Here is a 21397-nt window from a genome sequence, read left to right on the forward strand (position 1 = left end):
CAGGAGAACAGAAAAAAAAGGCAAAAAAACAAAGGCATATTTGATGAAACAGTTGAAGCAGTGGGAATTTACAGAACCAGTGTTACACTGTCCATGCAGCTTGCTCAGTTTGCTGTTGCTAGCAGTTCAGATATTGTCCAAGCTGTCCTGCTCATCGGTGCGTGAACTCTGAAAACACTTAGCCACTACCAGCTCGGTGCATTATTTCAGCTGGAAGAACCATGGTAGGTAAAGTAACGATGATGGATCTAAACGACAATAAAGTCTCCCTGTTGAAAATTTAAAGTGCTATACAACTATTTTTAGTGACCTCTCCAGCTGAGATAATGCAGAAAGCTAACTAGATGTGAACATCCATCTTAGGTGAATTGATTCTTACGGCTTGCAAACCAAGGTGAATTGTAGGAGGTTAATGTTCATGCTCCAATGCAAGAGATATCAGCTATATAAAAAGATGTATACTGCACATGTAAAGAAATAACCTATTAAATGTCTAATGTGGCTGCAATGTTGCTTTTTTTTTTTCATTTTTCTTTTTCTTTGAGCACGTTTGTTTCTGTAATGGACATTTAGTTTCAACAGAACACTAGGAGCTCCCTCCCTCATATCCTTCTCCCTCTGTGTGTGTACATGCATTTGATGTGTGACATGAGAGAGGCAGAAGACTTCTGTCTTTGATTCAGGAAAGCAAATATTTCCTGGCTGGGGTGTTCTGATCCCACATTGAGACAAGGTATTTAAATTTGATTTTTCAAAATCAAAGACAATAAAAAAATGTTCTAAAATGGATTTTTTTTCTCCCTTCAAGCGTGCCCCAAACCTGAGCTCTTGGGTCAGCATTTTCAAATTCAAGACTTTAAAATGAAGTAGCTATTTTTTTGTGGCTTCCTAAATAAAAGAGCTGAGCACCCACAGCTGTCTCTCGGCAAGGAGATGCAGGGCACTGGGTGACTTTGCAAAATGTGGCACGTATTCCAGGACTGTTACAGCAAATCCTTTACTTCTCAAAGCTCATTTATCTCAAAAGGGCTCCACATCCAGCAATGCAGCCCACTCCCTGCCCCGTCCAAACCCTCAGATGGCAATTAGTAACATTAATAAGTAATAGAACAAACACTTGTCTCTAAAAAAACAAGCCAGGGACAGAGCAGCTCATTCACTTTGAGGCTGCATTACAAGCCTTAGTTTTTTGTATTGCATCTGCTTAAAGCCCTGGTCCTACAAACACTTAATTTTGAGGTGAGATACTTGCAAGTCAATGGGTGATGATGGATGGGTGAAAGGCAAAACCTGATGCTGCAGGGGTCTGGGGTGAAGAACCAAATCCATCAAGTCCTGTATACACCAAGGATGCCACCCTAAAGATTTTTAGCTGAGTTCCTGCAGCTCAACTCTTTAGCAAAGAGCTTTTGGAGCAGAGAAGTGAGCCTGTTGACCTCTCAGCTCCTGGAGAAAGTGAGTTTCCAGCAGAAGCAAAATCAAAATAAAACACCAGAGACCAGTTAAAATACTATAATAGGAATGTTTATTAGCATTGTGTGGTAATGAAATCAAATATTACTGGGAAAACAGCTTTAGAAAGTTGGAAACGGGTGAGCAGATGCACCAAAGAACCATGAACTGTGCCCTCAACTACCAATGTGACCGTAGTATTGCTTCAAGAGCTGTTGCCTACAGGAAACATCCCACCATTGAAGCCCTGAAGTACTTCTGACCCACCAGTGACCTGCCAAACAAGTCTGCTGGGAAATACTTTAGCAGTATAAGCTTAACAACCAAATTGGTTACATGGCTTCTTCAGCTCTTGGGGATGTCAAGGGATAAAAAGGATCACCGATTGTGTGGGAACAGTATTCACAGAAACTCAACTTTGGCCTCGGGAATCTCATCTACCTTGGCGGTCAATTGACAGAGACAAGCTTTCGCAGGCGGTGAGCTTGATTAGAGAGCTGATCTTGGTTAAAACTGCCTAGATCTTCTTGCTGCTAAGGGTGGAGGGGGAGGAGGGTGGGACCATCTCTCCAGGCAACAGAGCCAGATTGATGGTGCTGGATTACTGCGCTAGCGTAACCAGAGGGGGATTAGGTGCTCTGAGTCACCTACGTGAGAACTTCTCTCTCCCACTGACCATGCTGGCAACCTGCGGAGATCAACCTCCTTCGTGTCAGCTTTGGGGACATCCAACCCCACAGTGGCTCCAGGGACCGGCTGCCGACCTGCACAGGAGCAAGTGCATGAGACAGTGATTGCAAACCCAGGTAATTTTGAAGAACAACCTTCAAAACCTTAAAACTGACTTGAAAAACAACCTGGCCTGAAGAGCGATCTCCAATATAAATGTCCTGATAGAGATATTTATGAGAAGGCTTTTTTTTTCCAGCTTATAGACACAGGATTTGCTCCTTGAAGAACAGTTGCATGTGCTTGTGTTTCTTTAAAGTGCTTGAAAAAAACACTGGACCTGTGCATCCCTATGTGCGGCTGGCTTAACGGCACATTTAATGGGGAATTATCCTACAATATGATGTTCCAGAAAGAGAGCTGTCATGCTGTCCTCATCTGCCTTTTTATTACTACTATGTGGTATGAAAACATCTCAAGAATTGCTTCTGAAGAAGCACATGTATTTCAGTAGGTGAAACTGGGAGGAATGGGGTGTCTTTGTTCTGAACGGAGCCACTAATGGTCACTGAAAAAAAGATTCAACACAAGGGAAGTTTTCCAGCTGAAAAAAATCATGTCGTGATCTCCTGTTGTAGGACTCTCCGTTGAAATCAATGGGTCTTGAAAAAGAGAAGGTAGCGCTAGAATAAAACTCCCCATTTGTCCTAGTGAAGCCCCAAGTAGTGTGTCATTGTGGGTTACTATGGTGTTATCGAATAAAGGCTGAGAAGCTGGTTCTGCTGATCAATACCTCTGTGTGCGGATGCAGATGCGAATCTCAACAGTGGCTGTGTGTCTCCTGGATATTCCCCTCCAAAACCTGCATTCAGCTCGTGTGAAGTTTTCTAAAGGCTTGAACTTCTGAGACCAGTACAAATAAAGTGTGAGTGCTCTGGACAAGTGGATGCTCCTGTTCTGCTCCTACCATGACATTATCTTTGGTTTATAGCAGACCACTAGCAAATAACCTCGCCTCCCAAAAAAAGTGTCAGGAGGAACAGCTTTAAATGGAAATAAAGAGATGTGTCTAAATCCTTTAGGCTGTTTGGGATGTCTCAAGTGATTTAGTCCAGCTGTATCTGTACATTAAAAGGTATGAGGGCACTGAGGTTCATCACTTATCCTATTAAAACATTAGAAGAATGCATGGCACAGGGTTTCCTTGAACCAGGCAGTGCTATCCACATGGTCCCTGGGAAAGTAGCTCAATAGCTAGGATGGGTTGTAGAGCCTTTCCCATCAACGGTATGGACACAGTCACCTGATTTGGAGGGTGAGAGGGCTGAAAATCCCGTAGCAAAGCCCCCCACCATCATGCAGCAGTGCCAGGACATGTCATTTAATAGCGCAGACATGGCAAAGTGGCTGCCTAGCCCATGGCAGGTCTCTGCTGTGACAATATAGAGCTAAAACCCTGCCAGATGTTTTCCAGGCAGGGGTCTGTGCTGGATGAAGTCATGTTGAGGGAGAGACAGCACCCTGTGAGCCTGGTCTCTGTGTGGACACCCTCCCAACAAGGCTGTCCCGGTTGGCTGAGGATGAGCTGGAGGTGGAGTCCCTGCAAGTCCAGATTTTGGGGAGAGCAAGCTCCCAGTCTGGTCTGACTCCATCTCCATTTTTCAGCTTGGCACAGGCAGTGGGGAGGAATTTGTGGAGGTGCCACCAAACCTCTTCTCAGCCATTGCTGTAGAAGAGGTAGTTTTCCTGCAGCACTAAGTGGGGAGGGCACAGATCCCATCCCACTCATGCTATGTACATGGGTCATAGTGGGGAAGGCAAATATGCAAGAAAATCCCCTGCAGTTTTACTTTATACAGCACAACAAGAGGCTGCGGGGGGAGAGAACTGGGTGATGGGCACCACTTTTAGGCTTTTTGGAAGAGAAACAGTGGGAGTGGTGGTGAAGGCTGATGCTCCGGGGCTGGCTCTGGCAGGATGGTGTGGCAGCAGGTTCTGCTCTGCTAAGTGTAAAGACACAACTTACAAAGTGTGGAGGGTTATGGGCCCATGGTGCCTCTCCCGCACCTCTGAGAGGACAAACATGGGAACCCATTTTTTTTTAATAAGGTTTGAAGCTGGAAATGTTCCTCCAAACTGTGTTTCTTGCAGGGGAAGATGAGTGCCAGAGAGGTCTCTGTTGCAGATGTGAAGGCAGCAGGGTTAAAATGGGCTTTCCAGAGAATTTATTCATTTTAAGGGGAGCTTAGACTGAATGTAGCAAGCGGTGAATGGAAAGGAACTGTTTCCCAGCCTTCTGCTGGGTGTCTTGCAGCTTGTCCTGAAACAGAAGGGAACAGAAATCCAAGGGCTTTATCCATCACTCCCGTGCTGCAAATAAATGCTGATAGAGTGCAAAGTGCTGTATCCCTTGGGGGATCTAAGGTGACATGTTCCTTCCCTTGATTCCCAGCTAGGTCTCACCCTCCGGACCCCCCTTGAGGGGAGGCACGCCAAGGTCAGCCTGGGGTTCACGCTCACTTGTGGGTGCTGGGACTGTGGGGTGACCTTGGGGAGCGGGTAGGGGAGAGGACAAGTCAAAGTTTGGCAGCTTCTGCACCCCACGGTGCCCTTTCCCTTTAGCTTCCCACACCTCCATTCTCCCCTCCAGCAAATACATTTGGGTCTTCTCCCAGAAAAGAAAGAAATAATGCAAATATAAAAAAGCCAATGCCCGGCATTGCTGAGAGGCAGGTACAGACATCTCTGGGGAGTATTATGCTCTCTCTCATGGTATTACTCCTGCATCGGCCAGGGGTAACTGGATCTGTGATAGAGTCTGATCCCCCCGAGCCTTTAATTGGATGCGTGAAAGGTCCAAGATGCAGCTCACTCTCATACTTCCCCAGCCACAAGATGCACCATCTTCTTGTCACACAAGGGTGCTTCCCAATTAACCCAGCCTCCTTCCTACCCTCTGGTGCCACCCAGCTCCCAGGCCAGCAAGCTGAAGCAGATCCTTCGTAGGGGATCCCTCCCAGCCAAGCAGGGTGCTGGTGGCAACAAAATATTCAATGGTTCTCCAGACACCCAACCTTTTTTTGTTCTGCAAAGAAAATGCCATAGTTAGGTGAGAGGCAAAAGGCAGGGGCAGAACAATGAGGGAACAGTCGCTCCCTCCTGTGGGATGGGGCTGCGGAGTGGGACCAGGACTCGCGTTCCACGAGGCCCGTGCAAACTGGAGTGTGAAGATGGGCGTGCAGGGTGCACCCATGTGTGCCAGGCAGCGATCCCGGCCTGGAAAGGCCAGTGTGGCTTTTCCTAGGCTCCTGCACCTCCCAGCCCTCCCTCCATGCCGGTTGCCACCGCAAACAGCAGCAACCCTTCTCTGCAGCGCCGGGGCTGGGACAATGCGCCCCGGATAAGTGGGCCTTCTGTCCCCAGCTGTACCGGGGCCAGGCTCTCCCCAACCTGCAAGCCTTTTGCTTTCTTTTTCTTTTATTTTTTTTTTTTCTCTTGCAAAATCAATTTACTGACAGCTCACTCATTTTTCCCCCTTGCAAACTTATTAGCTATTCAGCCCCGGCGAGCATTCGTAAGCGTCCTTTGTCCCAGGGAGGGCTGGAGACCCCTTCATTAGCAGTGATTACTCTGAGCAGTTTGACAGCCTCCCATCCCGCTTACAAGACTTTCCCATTCAGCCCTGCCCGGGGCTGCCCCGCTTCTCAAAAGAAACGGAAATATTCAAAGATTTCTCTCCCCCCCCCGCCCCAGCTGAATAGAGGAAAAGCTGTTTCTCTTCTCCGCCCTCCCCATTCACTTCACTTTTGATACAATATTTTCCTTCTTTGTTAAAGCGGAGAGAGAGGGGTCAAGGCTGACTTTTTAGCGAACCTTTTCTGAGCGTTTTGTTTAATGTAAATACAAACTCCCTCTGCCTTCCCCACCCCCCCGATTATTATTATTATTATTATTTTTAAAACAGCGAAGGCTCTGGAGGGCTACGGCTTGGGTTGATCTTCAGGAAAAAAAAGCTGAAAATGACAGGGGAAACGTACTCCCTTTCAATGCGGTAAGGGAAAGGGCAGAAGGAAAAAACCCAAAAAATAAAACGAGAGAAAAAAGCTTTTCCTCCGTGGCTCTTACCGGTACAGTCAGACGCGGCCCCCGCGGAGCTCCGGCGGCGAAGAAGCGCGGCCGGGAGACGTTCGGCTCCCCTGATCCCCCCACACCAAGCGAGGAGCGGGGCTGCTCCTCCCCGGGTACCCCTTGCTCCGCTCCCCTCCCTGCCGCCGTGTCAGAAGAGGTTGATTTGTGCCCTGGCTGCTGCTGAGGGCACGGAGCATCGGCGGGAGTCCTTCCATCGCCCACTCGGGAGATCCGGCGTCCTTTATACCATTCAAACCCTTTGTCGAAATACATGTTATTCACGACGCTATCTATTGTCCAAATTCCATGTTTGTTTAGTTGGAAAGAAATTCCACGTTATCAGAGGCTGAGAGGATGCGTTCGCATAATTCTCCGCCTCTCTATATGTCTTTTCGAAAGCTTTATATTCCCACAATAAACGCCAGATACTCTGCCCATAGAAGCCAATGGAGAAATTGCGATTCGCTTCACCGATTCCCGGGGAAAGAAATAAATAACGCTCTGTATTTCAGTCGATTCCGTTTTGGGCGCGAAATCTGCTTTTGCTCTCCCCCCAGAAAACTCCTGGGTGGGGAGCCCTGCCCGACAGCGAACCCCTCAACCCCAAAATCAAGGCAAAAAACCCAGCTTGTTTGAGGTTTGAGAAGCAAAGCCGGGAGATCCTCTTGCTCGGCTCTGTCGGGAACAAACCGAGTGGGGTTTAAGAGGCAACAAATCTGGGTCAGGGTTGGGGTGCAAGGTGGGGTCCGAACCCCCAAAAGGAGCTGGAAACCCCTTGCGCTGCCCCCACTCCTCTCCTCAGCCTCCCGCTGCTCCCGCACTGGCAAAATACAGCTTATTTGCCTCTTCCGACACCCTAAATTACACCCCGCCAGGGAGATAGTTGCTTGGAAATAGACTTAAAAAACAGCTAATAAATACCTGCCACCTGCCCCGTCCCTGTGATGGTCTGTAAGGAAAACCAACGCACATGCGCTGGGCATGAAACGCAGATTTAAACATCGGCGGTGCCAACGCCTTTCGGGCTTTAAATTCAAACTTAGGAAAAGGTGAGGAAAACCACTGCTGAGACAGGAATCCCCCTCTCGATAAAAGGCAGCAGGACTGATTTATTCTCTCAGGGAGCTGAAATGGTCCCTGTGCCCCCCGGCCGTTCAGGGGAGCGGGGCATTTCTGGCCGTTCTGTCCACCTTCTCCCGGTGCGAGACTTCTCCTGCTAAATAAAACGAGCCGAGCAATCAGCTTACCGGGGAGGCATCTCTCTGAGGACAGGGAAGCAAACGCGATGAGACCGAGCAGACGAAAAAAGCACAGCTCAGGCGATTTAAAGATCAATGTCAAATTGTATAATATAAAATCCTTCTACTGGGAAAAAAAAAAAAATAAAAAGCTTAGCACGCCCCTTAGACCTGGCGTTTGGTCTCCTCCAGCAAAACCGCCGCAAAACAAAGCGAGGGAGGCGGACGGTGGGTTCAGCCCCTGACACGTCGCAGGGGCCGCGATTTGGGGTTATTTCGCGCCCCATCCGTCCCTTCCCGGCTATGGAGGGCTGTGAATTCCTCCTCCTTGCGTTTGCCAGGTGAGGCAGGAAGCTTAGCTTCCTAGGCTGGGTTGTCCCCTAGCACTTCTCTCTTCTCTCTTATTTTTTTTTTCTCCCCCCTCCCACCTTTATTTTTTTCCTTCCTTTTCCCTCGCCCCGTCCGAAAATTCGCCGCTGATAATTCCAAAAGCCTCAGTCCTTGAGAGAGGAGAAGCTGAGGCGATACCTTCTCTTTGCTTTCCCCGGGAACCCGCATCCTCCGCCAGCCACGGCCCCGCTCCCTCACCTTCCCCGGGCTCTCCCCGGCTCCCTGACTTCCAAAGGCATCGCCCCCGATCCCGGGGGCCCCGCTGTTTCTGTTGCTACCGAACTGATGCCGAAATACCCGTGGCCTCGGAGATCTGCTCTGCGTTAACTGGCGGGCTTGAGACCGACACCGTCATTTCAAAGCAGATGCGAGGGTCGTTCACCGAGTATTTTATTATGGTTTTAGGCTGCTTCATACAGTTTCGTCCTGCACATGCTCTACAAGTCACCTGTGCACATAGAGAACAAGCCAAAAATAATAATAATTAATAATAATAATAATAGAAAAAATCTACCATAGCAATCCCTTAAATAAGTAAATAAACATTATATATATATGTATAAAAAACCCTTTAAAGTAAAGCAAAATCCAACCAAAAGAACAGCGTCTTTTCAACATGAAACACCCCCGCTTGACAAGGGCAGGCGCTCAGGCTTTTTTTTTTTTTTTTTTGCAACTTGGCATTCGTTGTTTTGTTGTTGCATTTTTTTTTACATTTTGTGGGTTTCCTTTATTTTTTTCTAATTTTCTCTTTTAGGCATCAATTCTGCAAATCCTTCGAAATAAAGGCGACAACGATTTTTATCACGTTTTTTTAATGCAGTCTGCTGCGGGGCTGGGCGGGAGGCGCGGCCGGGCGGTGTGTGGCTGGGGAGCGTTCGGTAGCCCGGGTTTGGCGACCGAGGCCGGACGATTGCAAGCCCCGCTGCTCCGGCCGCGTCCGCAGGCAGGCAGGCAGGCACCGGTGAGCTGGACCTCCCGCTCCCCCCGGTTTGTCATGGCGGTGGTGTCAGATGTCACATTCACTGTCGCTGGATGTGATGGAGATGGCGGAGGTGGCCGCTTTGCTGGAGAGGCTGGCTGCGGGGCTGGAGGCGGCCCCCACCGCCTCCCCACCGCTCTCCTCCTCCGCTTGCAACGACCGCACCGAGCCCTGCGTTAGGACCTGCTGCTGTAGCCTGCAAGGAACCGGCACACACAGCATCACCGCCTGGCCGTCCGCGCCCCCGGAACCCGCCGACAGCCCCCCGCTTCTCCTCCCAAGGACTCCCTGGACAGGCAACCCCATGTTTATGCCCCCAACTCCAGCTCACACCAGTTATCCCAGTCTGGCGGCTCTGCCTGAGAAACTGGGTGCTTACCCCCGGGCTAGCCCCGCTCCTCGGCCGGCACACCCGGGGGGTGGCTGTGTTCTCCACTCCACAGCCTCCTCCCTAATCCGAGGGGTCGGTCGTTCCCTGTAGCGTCGCCCAGGCGGCGGCTCCGCTCCAGCAGGCCCTGCATTTCCCCTCTCAGCCGATGAAAAGGGGCTGTGGGTGACAGCACCTATTTAACCGGCGTGCGGCTGCCCGGATGAGCGCAGGAGCAAGCGGGGTGACAACTGGGACACCCCACGCCTCGGGCTCCGGGATAGGAGAAAACAGGGGTACTCTGCTCCCTTCCCGGGGCACCTGCTTGTGCCGCTAGTGGTCAGGGAAACACCGTGCATTTAGAGCCACGATTTTTGTCCTGTAAGCTTTAAAGTAAATTTTTAAAGAGAAGAGAAATAAGAAAAATATCCCAATAAACGTTCCCGGTTGGTTCTGGCAGAGGTTTAGGGCAAGGCAGCTCGCTAAAAATGAGCATGGCCCGCGGAGAGGCATTGTCGGCTCTGCTCTAGATGGATATGTATGAAATTGGTATCTATATGTCCGGACAAAACTTTGAAGGAGGGGTTTCTCTCCGCCTCGCCGCTGAATACGACCCTTGTGCCGCCAGGTCCTGCCGGGGTCACGGCAGCTCCGCCAGTCTCGGGGCCCGGGCAGTCGTTTTCTCCCCTCCCCGCTCCCCCAAGGGCGGCCAAGGGGGAGCCTGAGCGGGGACCCCAGCGCGATTAAAAATAAATCAATAATACAAGACGTAGGGTTTTCCCGCTGCTCCCACTTTATCTCGCTGCATTTCCCGGGAAGTTTGGGTTCGTTTCCCCGTCCCCCGAGGGAACGAGGCCGCGGCCGCGCAGCCTCCCACCGGCCCCCCCGGCTCCCCGGCCTCGGCGGGCGGGGGTGAAGCCTCCCTAAGGCGTCGGGCCCTGTGCCCCGACGGGACGGGCAGCATCTTACCTGTTCTTAGCGGCTGCTGCCCTGTCCCTTTGCCTGCGGTTTTTGAACCAGTTGCCCACTTGCGTGGGGGTAAGTCCCGTGGCCTGAGCCAGTTCCCGCTTTTTGCTGGGGTTGGGGTAAGGGTCCTGCAGGTACCACTCCCGCAGCAAATGCCTCGTCCGCTCCTTGAAGCAATGCGTCTTCTGCTCGCCGTCCCAGATGGTGCGGGGCAGCGGGAACTTCTTCCTCACCCGGTACTTGTCCACCGGCCCCAGGGGTCGGCCCCGCAGCTTCTCCGCCTCCTGGTAATGCGCTTCCAGCCAGAGGGCTTGCAGTTTGGCGTGGGACTCCTTGGTGAACTTGTGGTTCTCCAGGATGTGATACAGCTCCCGGTAGTTCCCGGTGTGGAAGGCCACGATGGCCCGGGCTCTCAGCACCGACTCGTTCTTGTTGAGGGCTTCGCAGGCCGCAGGGGCCACGGGCAGGGACCAGAGGAAGCGCCCCAGGCGCTCGATGTCCCCGCTCTCCTCCAGGGTCTCGCATACCCCGGCCACCTGCTGCGGGCTGAAATTGAGGATGGGCAGTTGGAACATGGAGGCGGCGCCGGGCTCCGCTTCGCGCTCCGCGCAGCCCCGGCGATGCCCGCCGCCGCCGCGCACACCCCCGCGGCGGGGAAGCGGGCAGCGGCCCGGGCGGCCGCCCCTCGCTCCGCTTCTGCCTGCTCCGGTGCCGGCAGAGCTGCCGCGGGAGGGACGGTGGAGGGCGGAGAGGCGATGGGGAGCGCTCGGCGGCTCCGGCGACTGGGGGCGGTGGGCAGGGTAGAGGAGGAGGAGGATGGAGCAGGGGGGAGGGCGGGAGTGGGGAGCGGGGGGGGGGGGGTAGGGGGAGGGAAGGAGAAAAAAAAAAAAAGGAGAAAAAAAAAAGGAAAAGAAAAGAAAAAAAAAGGGCACAAGCCGAGCTCCGCGCCGCCGCCGCGCTGCTGCGGGAGCGACTGATTTGCTGCCGGGCTCGGCAGATTGGCTCCCGGGTTTCCATGGCGGGGCTGCCACTCACTGTCAGCTGCTGCCAATCACGGCGGAAGGCCCCACGCCGCCGGCTGGCGGCACCTCCCCGCCCCGCTCCCCGCCCCGGCTACCGCCTCGCTCCCCGGGGCGTCCCGGCTCGGCCTGGCCCGCTCCCCGGCGGCCGCGACCCCGCCGGTTGTCCCTCCGCTCCGGGCAGGGGGAGCGCAGCTCAACCGTCCCTGGAGCGGCAAGATGCAGGGGGGAGAAGTGGGACACCCGTTGCCTTTTGCTGCCGGAAAGTTGGAGGGAGCGGCCCCCGCGATGGGATGGTTAGGACCCCCTACACTCTCCTTGGGAGAGATTCGGGATCCGGCCCGGTGCTGCACGGCACAGAGCTCGGCGCACCCGGGGTTGGAGAGGGGGATGTGGCGGGGCTGAGAAATCAGATAAAACCGGCTGCATAACAGTGACAGTGACGCAGGGAGTGTCAGTGACAATGGATGCAGCGGGAGCACCGCAAAAAGAGGCGAGATTAGGGAAAAATTCTCCCCCTTCTATCTATAGGTGACTTTCTATCCCTGCTAAGACGAGGAATTATCTGCAAGGAGTCCAACGTCCTTCTCCGTTCGACTTTATATATTTTTTTAACATTTAAAACATTGTTTTCGGCTGAGTGGCCCTGAATAGACGCCGAGAAGAGTCACGGGGAGTGAGAAGTCATTTGTAGGTCAGGACAGCGACTTAAAGCATATTTCAGTAATCTTTGGAAATATTGATCACATAGCAGTAATCGTTCCCCGCGGGTTTCAACCCCCCCCCCGCTCCCCACCCCAACTGAATGACCGTGAGGCTGGGGGCGAGGTGAGCGCCCAGTTGCCCATTTGGAAGAGCGGGACAACCTCCAGCCGCCTCGGGGCAAGGATGAAATCACTTTCGGAGCTGTGAGGATACGGTTTGTTTTCTGGAGAGAAGGAAGAAAAAAAATCCAGAAGCCATGCGCTTTATTCTATATATAGCTGCTCAGTGGCAATTTCTTCCCTGGAACATTAGGGACCACGCTCGAAAAGGCAGCATATATTTTGAATTAAGCTCAATATGTTCTCCCCTCTGCTCCTTGCAATGCCTTTTTTTTTTTCCTCCGAGAACGCTTGTCAAAGAAATGCCTTCTTAATTTGATATCTTGTTGTTCTCTCTTTCTCCCTTCTGTTTTCTTCTCTTTTATCTTTTTTCCCCCCCTTATTGTTTTTTGTTCTCCTGTCTTCCCTTCTTTAAGAAAGCTAGCAAAGGCTACTTGCCTGTAGACCGAAATTAAACAGATTTACATTTTCTCCAATGATTTCTCCGCAGAAATGGAGCTGGACTGGGGCTCGCCGTCTTTTCTTTAGTATCAAGTACAATTTGTCTTTTGCTTGTGAAGATTTGGTAAATCAGAAGGCAGATAGATAGCGCAGATGGTCGGAGGTGTCGGGTCAGATTATGGTACGCCTCAGTACAGTGCTAAGCTCATTCTGACGGAAAACCCTGATATTATTTTCACAGATCTACACAGTTCACTTGAAAAAAACCCTTCGAGCCATTTACATCATTTATGTGAGGCTCACAGCTAGCGGGATGGAAAAGCTTTCAATACTGCTCATTTTCATAAAACCCGACAGAGCTGGGGAGACATAAAAGCACAGACAAAACTCATGAGTTCAGAGACACTCCAAAGAAACTTAGGAAAGCGGAGACTCTTCGGCTTCACTTCACAGACCCAGGTTTGATTTGTTGATCCCCTTAGGGGAAAAACGGGGAAAAAATAATCAGAGTAAAATATCAACTATAAATTCCACCGTATCCCTGTCCTCTCCGCCAGGGAAAAACAGTAATTTGACCAGCTCAAGGAAAGATCCCACATAACCACTTCGGACAGGGATTAAAAAAAACCAAGACCAAACAAATAACCAAACCTCCTCGACATGAGCATCGGGCTTCCCAGCGAGCGGGTGAGAAGGCGGCGACCTCCACGGCGAGGGACGCGTCCCCATTGCTGACCTGGCCCCGCCAGCCCACCCCGCCGGAGCCCCAAAAACATTCCGGGACAGGGGTTGATGGAGGAAAATCTCTGCTTTGAGAGAGGTGGTAGGCTGGAAACCCTGTGTGAATGGGTAGCTAATTTAGATCGGCCAGATGATGATGATAATGATTACTAATGTTACCGTAGGTCTTTTCTTTCTCCTTTTTATTTTAATTTTTATTTTTTAATGCACATGATCTGGCGCGGGAGTTACTGGGTTGCAGCCTAATGACCATGAACAGAGCGAGACAGGCTCCGTAATGAAAGCCAGGACTGGAGGCTAAAGAAATGAATCCTCATTAAGAGCAGCGAGAGCAGCTCGCAGGGGAGAGAGGCTGTCCCCCAGGTCCCCAGCCTTTGTTCCCCAAAAACCGGCCCGGACGGGGAGGTTCTGGTAGGTCTGCTCGGAGCTGAGAGGAAGAGAAAGAAAAGGCGACACCGAAATGGACCCAGAAACCCTGTGTTAACCATTTAAAGGGTGACCCGAGGGGGAAAATCAGCCCAGCCCCAGTAGCTCTGCCTCCTCTCCAGCTGTGAACGCTGGACTCTTCTGTCTGGGAAGTGGCACAGTCCGGGGGTAACCCGCTTGTGCCTGGCTGGAGAAGGACCTGGGGGCTCCTCGCTCTGTGTCACCACGCCGAGTGAGAGACGCCAGCTCCGAGGGAGCTCTTCCTTTCCTCCCCCGACCCCCCAGGCGTTTTAATCACAGAGAACCCCTGCAGGTTTCACCCCCATCTCTCCAGAGCAGCTTTACCGCTTCCCCCCTCCCCCGCTTTTTTCTTCTTCCCACCTCTCCCGTATAATAGGGACAAAACTCGTGACATTCGTGTCCGGCAATGATAACTACCTTAATTTAGGTCACGACTCTGACCCTTGCTACAGGTAGCGTAAGGAGTTATCCCTACAGAGATGAACCCACTGGAGAACGAGGAATAAAACTGTACATTAAAAAATATTTATCAGAAATACTCCCAGCAATCCGTATCATCCCGGCAGCCTGCATCGGCACGGTGTGCTCTCCGGCATCCTCCCGCAGGGCCTCAAAAATATGCTGAGCAACATATCTACACATTTTCCTATCAGCACTTATCAGCTATCTTGGGTCCCAGAATGGCAGTCCCTTGCGATTACCTATTTAGGTGGAGTTTCCAAGCGCAGCAGAAGTGAGAATTCATTTTTTTTAAACTTTTGTTTAACGTTAAGTATTGCATTAAAAAAATACCCCTGGGAAGGAGAAGCCCTACTTTAAAGGTCTCGGGAGGATGGCCGGAGATGTGGGAGTTCATTAAGTGATGCTAACCGAGTCTGCAGCGTTGGTTGAGAGAGTCCAAGTGCAGGCAGTCCCTCGGGCGGATACCTGGGCAATCGAACGGGATTTCTCGACCCTGAATCTGTACCGGCACGACCCGGCCGGGTGCCGGGGAGCGCTGCGGGTCGGGAAGCGCTGGAGCGGGCACAGGACGCGGGTCCCTGCCCTCAGCCCGCTCCCCCGGCTCGCCCCGTTGCCGCCGAAGGAGGAGGGATGGATGTTCAGGCGGAGTGGAGTGGCCGCTGTCGCTTAGAGAAAAGGTTATTGAAAATGTCAACCCCTCGGGGGACCTGGTTTTCGGGAGCGTTTCCCATCGAGCCACTCGGGAGCTTTGGTGGAGGGAAGACCTCAAGCTCAGGATGATGTGGTGGGGGATGCTTGGTAGGGAAAAGCCCCGTGTTTCGATGTGGTTCGTGTGCTTGCCTTTTTTTTAAAATTTTTGTAAGAGTGCCATAATTGTTGAAATACCAGCTATCGATCGCTCCATTTCTTCCTAAAAAGAGTTATGTTTAAAGCTGTGACCTACTTAGTATTAGGGAGACTGTGCAGGTTGGATTTTCACTTAAATTAGTGATAACGGTTGAAAGCACCAAAGTCCCCGAAATGCTGTCGGACCGACAGATGTTTACTCATTTTCCCCTCTCAGACCAGGTATTCATTAAATCTTTGCCCTTCGGCGTATTATTTAGGTTACTTGTAATAAAAAGTATCAAAGCATGGCCTGTCCGTTTGCTGTTAGACTTAAGAAGCACTGAAAACTAAATAATAATAATAATAATAATAATAATAATAATAATAATAATAATAATAATAATAATAATAATAATAATAATAATATGTTGAGACTAGTAAGGAAAGATCTTCCTTGTACAGGGCCCTGGCCAAGGCCAGGCCTGCAGGCAGAAAAGATCTACCACCCAAGATTTATCTTCAGTTTTCTTTAGGGTGTAGCTAAGGGTCTGGTTTTAAAATCCTTGATCCATCGGGATTTATTTGGCTGCTGCCTTTACCTGCAGGTAAATACACACAGCACCCAGTCTCCTTTTTAACTGAGGCGTGTTCACATACAATCTTCACTCAGCTTAAAACCTCCGGTTTCCATCAGGATTTCCTCTGAAAATTCCAACAATAACAATCAAATTAAAAAATCAAAGTACTCAAATATATCTGGAAGTTATTGACCTTTTAGGGGGTTGTTTGCTTGTTTTTTCCCAGTAACTCCTTTTATTTTCTTTTATTTATATATGTATTTTTTATATATATATATATATTTGTATACATATTTTTTATTATTATTATATTTTTTCCCCGTGGGAAGTGGTCCTTTAGGAAAAGAAGGCGTTCTTGCGACTCCCTTCCCACGGGAGACAGGGAATGGATAGCAGTAGTCGTATGGAAAACTATTTCGTGTCTATGGAAATGAAAAAAAAAAATCCAACAGCCTTTTCATACCCGCCCAGGACAAGGATGAAAGATGTCAGAAAAACACGTGTTTAGCATAAAGCAGGAATGGGGACAATTCCCATATTTGGATAAGAGGAAAGAACCAGGATTAGATACCCTGAGATAGTGTAGTCTCTAAATGCTTCTGGGGCTGAATGCCCGGGGTTGAGTTCGGGAGTTGTGTGTCACGGCTGGGCTTCATCGCTGCCGTGAGGGCTGCTCGGGAACTGGGGGCCCTGATTTCTGTCGAGGGAGCTCCTCCGCAGCTTTGGGTGCCCTGTGGGTGTCAGCAGCATCACACCCGGGACAGTCCAGCTCCTGGTCCAGCTCCCTGGCACCAACCCGGGGGCGGAAACAGCATTGGGGCCACCGTTGAAGGTGGGAAGGTGGGCATCTGCCTGGGCTCCGGCATTCGCGGTGCTGCTTCAAGGAGCAAGTTTATCCCTCAGCAGCCGCATGAGGACGGGAATAGTCCATACTTTCTAACAAGAAATTGATAGGCTTTTTATATTTATTTTTTTTTTTCCCCCAAAGATAACGACCAGAAGGTCTCTGAACCTTGCCGAGTTTTAAGGGCCAGCACTTCAGCCTCTCCGCGTTATCTGCTCGCTGCCTTTCTGAGTTAAGTTATTCAGCTTGGAAGAAAGGCACTTGTTTGGGATACGTTTATTCTGTCCTTGTCTCCCTTCCGCCATCATCGCTCCCCTCGCCTTGTGTCTCCCGAACACCGTAGAGATCCCGTTCCCCCCCAGTCGTTACACCCCTGGGTGAGTTTCCGCACCGGACACTCTCCCCCTTAGGTAGGACAGCCAGGGCAGGCTCGAGGAGCACTAGACAATGACGCTTCCCTGCTTTCCCCCAGGGGGGGTTTGACGTGGCTGTCCCTAGAGATCTTCCCAAAATCGTCCATAGGTGCGGCTGGGGGCACAGGGTGTTCTGTCCTCTCTGCGGGGAAGGTTCGGGGTTTCTTTGCCCTCTCCATCAGCTGGAGGAGGCTGAGGGGAGCCCTCCAAAACCGGAGGAGAGGGAGAAGGAGAAAGCGGAGCCCAGTGAGAGGCAGTGTCGGGGGGACTGGGGGCTCTAGCTCCCTTTCTGAGCCCTGAATTGACCATATATATTTTCAGAGGAATGCGATCCGTTCATCACTGATTCGAGATTATACTATTAAAGAGTTCTTCTTGCCGAGTGGGAATGAAAATAGTTGTTTATGACTTTTTTTTTTTTTTTTAAGGATGCTATTGGGAAGCAAGGCAAAACAAACAAGGCGGAACCAGCGGGACACAAAGCCCTCCTTTCTACAGCCGCAGAAACAGTTTTTTAGTGGGTGCAGGGCGACAACCTGGGGTCGGGAGTCCTTGTAATAAATAAGATGGACTGAAGGAGATGTTGGGTCCTGTAAAGTCCCAGTGGGGACCAGCTCTTGACAGCCCGTACAGGTAATTAACCGGGAAGTCCCCGCTGGCTTTATCCAAAGCCTGTTGAAATGACTGACAGCCTTCCGGGTGAGCTGGGGTCCCTGGATCTGTGGGAACCTCAGCCTTCCTTGACATCGCTGTTTAAATCACCGGAACACCGGGAGGTGTTAATGAGCATCACTGAAGTGATCTGCTACTTCTATAAGTTTGCGAAGCGGGCGGGGGGGGGGTCTTAAAGAGAATTACTTAAGGCAGGACAAAGCTTTGAGGCGAGTTCTCCTCTGGTTTTATGCAATGATTTGGGAAGATGGGTTGCAAAGCAGCAATTATGGAGGCCCCAGGGGCATCTAGGAGTTAAAGTGTCCCTGGAGAGGCAGCTCTCGCCTCTCGGGACAGGCAGGGAGATATGGTGGGTGGTGGGAGCAGTGCGGAGATGCTCTTGGAAAGGACAGAGCCTCAACACATCGGGTTCCACAGAGTAGAGGCCGCAGACATGTGGCTTCCAAAAGAACATGCCGTTTTCCACTTGTCTCTCTTTTCTTTCCACTTCTTCATCTCTGATCTGAAGCCAGGTAGGTCAGCTGTTTCTCTCTGAAGCTGCATTTCTTGTTGGTTGAATTGACTCTTCTGAAAGCAGCATTGCGTCTGACCGACCCCTGTGCTGCGTGTGGCAGAAATAGTTTTCTGTTCGTCTCCTCTATCCTGTTTCTGCTTTCACTATCCTCTCTTCTTTCATCATCCATGTTGATGTCCTTTTTTCCCCTTCACCACCCTGTGCCCCCATCATTTATTTTCTTTCCCTTATCATAGTCTTAAACTCTGCCTCAGTAATCTCAACAGGGAGGGAAAAAAACCAACACCTTTGCTACTGCAGTTTGGAGACAAGTATCATGTTCTAGTTTCTTCCGAACCCGGGCTGTGCATTTTTGCCTCGTAATGCTGCACATCAATAAATAAATAAACTCACACAATTTTGTGAGGGCAACTTGCGCTGAGGCGAGGCCGCCGTGCGCTTCAGAGCTGTCGGAGCTGGTGACATTCCCCAGCATCTTCAATATAAAAGGATGTGAAGTGCGATAATTTAATGCGTTTTTAAATCATCAGACAGCCGGGCCGCGCCTTTAGACGTGAGGTACAGGGAGAAGGCGGCTTTATGCAATCGCTACACCATCACAGCTTTCCCCCACTCCATAGCTGGGTCAGCAACACGCGTGGGACCCGCATGGTGGATAAAGCAAGTTCCACGCTGCAGGCTGTTATTTCAGTGGTCCATCCCGGTGCGAATGTGTGTGTGTGTGTGTATGTGTGTGTGTATGTGTGTGTGTATGTGTGTGTGTATGTGTGTGTGTGTGTATGTGTGTGTGTATGTGTGTGTGTATGAGTGTGTGTATGTGTATTCAACCCCCGGCACGTCTTCAGATGCTGCCGCCTCTCCCCGGCTCCCACCCGGCTCCGCCTGCGCGGTCTCCCCGGTAGATGGAGCATCCTCATCGCTTTTCCCCCTTCGCCCCGAAGCCTTCGGAAATGCTGATCTTTCCTTCATAACTCTCACTGTTATTGCAAACGGGTGGGGTTTCTATTTTTTGGATGGGGGGGAAACTTGCGAGCTTGTTCGACCTGCCCGCAAAATGTCCTCAGCCCCTTCTCCCGGCAGGTGAAGCTGCTCCCGGTGTCGCAGCGGAAAGTGCCAGCACCTGCCACCCTCTCTGCGCCGTTTCGAAGAGAAGCTCCTAAATTAATGTACACTGCAATTAAGTTACAAAAGACGCATCCATCATTAACCAATTGACGTGATTAATGCTTTCGGATCACCTGTAAAACGAGGCGATATTTTTCAAGTTTTAGATCCTCCTGCACGACAGGAGGGAAACAGAAGATTAAGTAATACATCGTTTAGAAGCGGAGTGCTTAGCTTATATTTAACTAATAATTAATAGATGTAAGTAAGAAACTAAGCAATTATAACATTAACAATTACTTCTTAGTATAGATTTATTTTATGTCAAATTTTTCGAAAATTGTAGTGCATATGTAATAATTATGTGACTATAAGCAACGCAAGAGCGTCCAGTCTTTGGAGCACTTATGGAGGATGATCCGCAGCGCTGATAAAATAAAGAATGCCGCTTCACAGTATAACTGACTCTGCTCTTAAGTTTATTTCTCGGTTTCAATTTGGTGGGTCTGAGCCGACACCTAAAAATCAGCAATTAGTAATAAAATCAGCGTCCGTCCCGCCACGCTGAGGCCGCCACTCCCGCCCGGCCCCGCACCCGCCCCTCCCGCCCGCGGGGCTCTGGGGCTGCCCGACCATTTTCCCGCCTCACTGGGTCTGTGAGGGAGAAAGACGAGAAGGTGCTCGGCCCTCACGGGGGCTGCAGCGGGTCCTTCGCCGGGGTTTGGGGCTCCTCCTGGGGTAGGTTGGCGGCGGCTCTGGGCGAAGCTGATGGAGCGGGTCGATGGCCACGCTGCGGCTCCTCGCCATGCTGCCCCTGGGGTGAGGCCCTGGACGGCTGTCATGGCTCTCCTCGCCCTTCCCCTTCTGGCAGCGCCTAAGGCGGTGCAGAACCAGCGTGCCCCAGTCACTTTCCGAGTGTTGATGGCCCCCCAAAATGCAGAGGGGCCACCTGGCCGCCCTGGCCCCATCACCTTCTCCATTGGGGGTGAACCTGGTCCCCTTCTCTTGTACCACCATTTTGTGGTGGTCACCTGCAACCTGTGTGGTATACCACAGGATGTTTTTCCCCCTACCATTTTGCCAAAAGAGCCTTAATTTCTGAATTCTATGAATTTAGGGAATAATCTAGAGCAATATATTTTTGTTTGGTATGTGCCTTAACTAAGTAAAATGTGGCAATTCAGAAGATGATTGACTTTCTGAGGACCTGACAAGACACGTAGGTAGCCAGGAATGAAGGCACGGCACATAATGCATGGTGGTAATGGCGCTTTAAAACATAAGTGTTAGGAACAGGGACTTCAGAAATGAAGAGCCTTGCAATTATGTTAACTCAGATGTAATAACTAGAATTGTCAGCAGTCAAGAAAAGGGCTTTGGTGTAAGAAATGGTGAACGTGGCAGCGAGGTTTGAAAAAGGTGGCACGTCCTTGCCTTGAATGCAGGGTTCAAGTCTCCTCACATGGTTCCTGAATGGTGTTGTAGGAGTGGGGCAGAAGAGAAACAGTACGATGAAAGGAACTTTATTTTTCTTCTTTTTTTTTCTTTTTTTAAAAGAGGTAAAAAGTTAGTCTAGAAATGTGAACTCTACTAAATTCCAAGAAGAATTAAATAACCAGTCACTTAAGACAGTTTTAAACAGTAATGAATAACAGAGGCAAATACAGCTTGCTGTCAAAAGAGCCCTGCTGTAACAAAAAATATTTATATAAAGCCAATAGAAACTAATACTGTTGCACAGCTGACAGTGGGTAGAATTGAGCATTTGATTTAAAGTAAGGCCTTTACTCCATAGATTATGAGTGTTTTGCACCTTTTATTGAAGAACCTAGAAATGGCCGTTGCCAGATGGGATATGACCCTACTGCTGTAACTCTGCTGCCAGAAGTGGCATCAATGTTAGTGTTAAGATAATGGCTAGAGACTCCATCAGGCAGTTTGTGGTTTCATGTAATACATGAAACTTTACTCCCGCAACGGAATTCCATATAATTACATTTATTAATGTGGTACAAAAATGCAAGATGTATAATATTTTTCTTCTAGCAGCGTTCTGAAAAGCACCATTAGAAATAATAATGCTATTGGAAGCTGTTTTACCCCTTGCTGTGTATTACATATTTCTCTTTAATATTACAGAAAAATTACAAAGGTGTTCCTACCAAAGCTATACATTTAATTACAACATCCAGAGTTGCTACTGATCCGATGCTACTTTTCTCCAGTAGGACCAAGAATCAGCCTTTACTACAATCAGTTGTCATCAGTTGTCCAAAATGTACATGTCTTTTGTTTCAGGCTGGTGTTAACCACTGCTT

General features: G+C 50.2%; 2 protein-coding genes across 4 annotated transcripts in view; one reads left to right on the top strand and one right to left on the bottom strand.

The window, feature by feature from the left end:
- Nucleotides 1-8231: 8231 nt before the first annotated feature.
- Nucleotides 8232-10849, bottom strand: SIX6 (SIX homeobox 6). 3 transcript variants are annotated; one of them, XM_071809753.1, is made up of 3 exons: nucleotides 10196-10849; nucleotides 9239-9406; nucleotides 8232-9055 (listed from the first exon to the last, which is right to left on the bottom strand). In XM_071809753.1, the coding sequence occupies exons 1-3, from the start codon at nucleotides 10765-10767 to the stop codon at nucleotides 8887-8889; spliced, it is 909 nt and encodes a 302-aa protein (XP_071665854.1). In that variant the 5' UTR covers nucleotides 10768-10849; the 3' UTR covers nucleotides 8232-8886. The 3 variants fall into 3 exon arrangements, with proteins under 3 accessions (XP_071665854.1, XP_071665855.1, XP_065695645.1); XM_071809754.1 differs by lacking the exon at nucleotides 9239-9406 and having other exon boundaries at nucleotides 8232-8325; XM_065839573.2 differs by lacking the exon at nucleotides 9239-9406.
- An 8849-nt stretch (nucleotides 10850-19698) lies between these two features.
- The window catches only part of C5H14orf39 (chromosome 5 C14orf39 homolog), a 33650-nt gene continuing 31951 nt past the window's right edge, over nucleotides 19699-21397 (top strand). Inside the window, exon 1 of the mRNA XM_065839721.1 lies at nucleotides 19699-19817. The gene's annotated coding sequence lies outside the window, so the exon portion shown is untranslated. The remainder of the gene's footprint in view (nucleotides 19818-21397) is intronic.

This window comes from Patagioenas fasciata, chromosome 5, assembly GCF_037038585.1.
Source record: "Patagioenas fasciata isolate bPatFas1 chromosome 5, bPatFas1.hap1, whole genome shotgun sequence".
Classification (NCBI taxonomy): Eukaryota; Metazoa; Chordata; class Aves; order Columbiformes; family Columbidae; genus Patagioenas; species Patagioenas fasciata.